This window comes from Carlito syrichta, unplaced genomic scaffold, assembly GCF_000164805.1.
Source record: "Carlito syrichta isolate Samal-C Ts95f unplaced genomic scaffold, Tarsius_syrichta-2.0.1 Scaffold308864, whole genome shotgun sequence".
Classification (NCBI taxonomy): Eukaryota; Metazoa; Chordata; class Mammalia; order Primates; family Tarsiidae; genus Carlito; species Carlito syrichta.
This window is the reverse complement of record NW_007252960.1, coordinates 494,728-498,242: the sequence shown is the minus strand read 5'-3', so window position 1 is coordinate 498,242 and position 3,515 is coordinate 494,728. Positions and strand designations below refer to the sequence as shown.

The window sequence follows — 3,515 nt, the reverse complement described above, 5'->3', positions numbered from 1 at the left end:
TTGCCCGGGCGGGTCTTGAACCCGTGGGCTCAGGCAATCCATTCACCTCGGCCTCCCAAAGTGCTGGGATTACAGGCCGAGCCATATATATATTTTGAGTCAGAGTCTTACTCCGTCACCCAGGCTGGAGTGTAGTGGCACGCTCATGGTCACCCCAGCATCAACCCGCTGGGGCTCATGCAATCCTTCCGCCTCAATCCTTCCACCTCAGCCTTCCAAGTAGCCAGAACTACAGGTGCGTGCTACCACGCCAGGCTAATCTTTTGATATATTGTAGACATGAGGTCTCACCAAGTTGCTCAGACTGGTCTCGAACCCCTGGGCTCAGGCAATCCTCTGGCCTTGGCCTTCCAAAGTGCTGGCATTATAGGCCTGAGTCACCGTGCCTGGCCTCTAAATATATTTTAAAGGAAGATTATAAGTTTTCCTGTTCTAGAAACTCCTTCCATCTGAAGTAAAATGTCATACGATGGAGAGGTGAGTAAAGAGCTGGCATCCAACTGCATGAGACTGGGTCATACAGGCAGGGGCAGAGGAGGGCCTATGCCATCCTAGAACCCCCAGGTTCCCGAGTCAGTCACAAGCTATTCCGAGAAGAGCTACCTCCAGGAGGGTCACCTGCTATCTCTCTCTCGACTGCCCCACCTTGCTGCCACCTTCTAAAATAAATATTGTCCTTTGTGACACAGGATCTTCTGGCCAAAATCAAGACGGTCCCTTGAGCTGAAGCAGAGTGCAGCCAGAACCAAGTGAGAAGCCCAGAAGGACTCAGTGCTCAGCCAGTGAGTCTACCTGTATCTGCCAGCCACCCTCTCCATCACAGGAGCCGAAAGGAAGGCTCACTGCTGGCTGGGTGTCTGGAGAATGAGGATGAGACAGCCTGGTACTCCCACCTCCCTTTAGCCAGAGACTGAGCACTGCCCACCCCAGTACCTATCACCACTGCCTGCAAGCATACCCTGGGCTTCCTAGATGGAAAAATGGAGAAAGGGGAAGAGAGAAGAGAGAAAAAAAATGAGAGAGAAGCACGGAAAAGAAGAATAAAAATAACCTATTATGTTGGGGAAAGGTTAGGGAAGAGATGAAACAATGCTTTCCAGTTTTTCTCAGTAGCCTGCCACTTTCTTTTTTTGAATCGAGGTCTCTCTGTGGCCCAGACTAGAGAGCAGCAGCACAATCACGATGATCATGGCTCACAGCAGTCAGTCTCAACCTCGTGGGCTCACCTGCAACTTTAAGCTGCAGTGTTAGGCCTGGAAAAACCCTAGTGGCAGGAAACTGCTGCTCTTACATGCCTTCTGGTACTGTGCTCTTTTCCCAAATACAGACTTGTCCCACAAACAAGGTCTCTGCCCTTCTAGCTAACCACTTCCATGACCCCTTACTTTGACACCAGCCTATAACCAAAGGAGTGGGGGTCCGGGTTCCCCCACTATAATTTAAAATCATTATTAAACACAAGATTCAAAGAGACATACATGATGTCCTTTACCTACCTGCAAGAGCCATTCTTAGAGATGTTTAAGACCGTTCCACCTACAGATTCATTGATTTCTCTTGATAAATTCTTGGCCAGAAGGTTGACAGATACTGGAACTCTGTAAAAAAAACGCACAGCATTGAGAACAGAATGCAACACACCTATCAATTTCATGCTGCTGAAGTCCAGTCACTGCTAAGAAACTTACTTCTTCCTTTGATAGAAATGTCTCCCAATGTGTGTGGGTAAAAGTCTCCTGATTCTTGCATCAGCAAGGAAGAAGTCAAAACTACCCACAAGGCGGAGCTTGGCTTCATAGGCTTTATATTCCTTTTTTAAAGTTTGGAGGGAGATAATCTAGGAAACATAAAGAAGAGTTAAAAACAAGTTAAGAAGCTGGACAAGGAGAAGAAATACTGAGGTAACAATTTGTATTTGAACTCAAAAACGTTCTAGAATCTAGTGAATACATGAGGGTCCAAAATATGCTAGGCATGATGCTCCATGATGAGGACATTGAGACAAATGAGAAAGGGCCTCAGCTGAAGAAACTCAGATCCGGGGAGAAAGAAGACAAGTGAGTCAACAATTAAAAACAGGCCAAGTCAGGGGCAAACACAAGATGCTCCGGAAGTACACAGTAATGATCTAGTGAGCAGCCTTTTTTGCTGTCTGCAGGATATAAAAGTATTGATGTACACATTCAGCTTTTAGGTCAAACTTCAACAGCTTGCCCATCACAGACAGGATGGAGTACACCATCCCGAAAGCCACCAAGAATTAAATTAAAAACAGAAGAACAGAAGAGAAATATTAGGAAATAAAGCAGCGTATTTATCATTCATCAGTTCAATTGAATTAGATCTTCTAAATAACTTGAAAAATATTAGTGAGGCTTCCTACCTTAGAAACAGTTTTAATTCCATGCTTGTCCAAAAGCTTTCTATAGAAATGTTCTGTCTTTTCAGGAGTTGAATTGGGCTCATCCTTGGTAAATAAACAGACTTCTGCTAAATCCGATCGAATACTATGAGGCAAGAACCTGCAAAACACATAAGAAGTAACCAAGAATTTGAAAAGCATCATTAGATATATTATGTTTATATACTCTGCATACACAATACATGTACAGCCGTTTTAATAACCTTCATTCAACCTATTTAAGCAAATATTGCAGTGAGAACAACATTTAAAAATCACATAGGGGCTGAGCGCAGTAGCTTATGCCTGTAATCCCAGCACTTCTGAAGCCTGAGTTGAGAAGATTGCTTAAGCCCAGGAGTTGAGACCAGCCTGGGCAACATAGCAACACCTCATCTCTACAAAAAATAAAAAAATTGGTCAGGCATGGTGGTTAGTGCCTGTAGCCCAGCTACTCAGGAGGCTGAGGTAGAAGGGTTGCCTAAGCCCAGGAGGTTGAGGCTACAAGTAAACTGTGATCATGCCACTGCACTCTAGCCTGGATGACAGTGAGACCCCAAATCAAAAAAAGAATGCAAGCAGAACAGGTAAAGCAATAATAAAAAGCAATAATAAGGTAATATGGTTGGAGCTGCCACTCCTGGTGGTTCATGCCTGTAATTCCAGTACTTTGGTAGACGGAGGCAAGAGGATTGCCTGAGTACATAGGTTTGGAAACAGGGCAACATGGTGAGACCTCATCTCCACAAAAAAATAAAAATAAAAAAATTAGCTGGGTGTGGTGGCACACGCCTATAGTTCCAACTACTTGAAAGGTTGAGGCAGAAGAATCACCTGAGCCCAGGAGGTCAAGGCTCTGGTGGCCATGAGTGTGCCACTGCACTCCAGTCTGGGCAACAGAGTAAGACTCCAACCCAAAAAAAAAAAAAAAGGTCTGGAGATTAACGAAGGTCAGACAGTTAAGAGAGAATTTGAGTCTCAAAAGTGTCTATATTTCTAACCATTCCACCTTACTTCTTTGTGGCAAAAAGAAAAGAAACAAACTAAATGTTCACCCACAAATTATCTTTTTTTTTTTTTTTGAGTCGGAGTCTCACTGTTGCCCAGGCTGGAG

At 44.4% G+C, this 3,515-nt stretch overlaps 1 protein-coding gene across 2 annotated transcripts in view; it reads right to left on the bottom strand.

Moving 5' to 3' along the window:
- The window catches only part of RSL1D1 (ribosomal L1 domain containing 1), a 15,146-nt gene that overhangs the window by 8,724 nt on the left and 2,907 nt on the right, over positions 1–3,515 (bottom strand). For both annotated transcript variants that reach the window (XM_008066233.1, XM_021716662.1), the window contains exons 3-5: positions 2,384–2,522; positions 1,689–1,837; positions 1,497–1,598 (exon numbers count right to left, since the gene is read on the bottom strand). In XM_008066233.1, the coding sequence (XP_008064424.1) occupies positions 1,497–1,598; positions 1,689–1,837; positions 2,384–2,522 (390 nt within the window). The remainder of the gene's footprint in view (positions 1–1,496; positions 1,599–1,688; positions 1,838–2,383; positions 2,523–3,515) is intronic.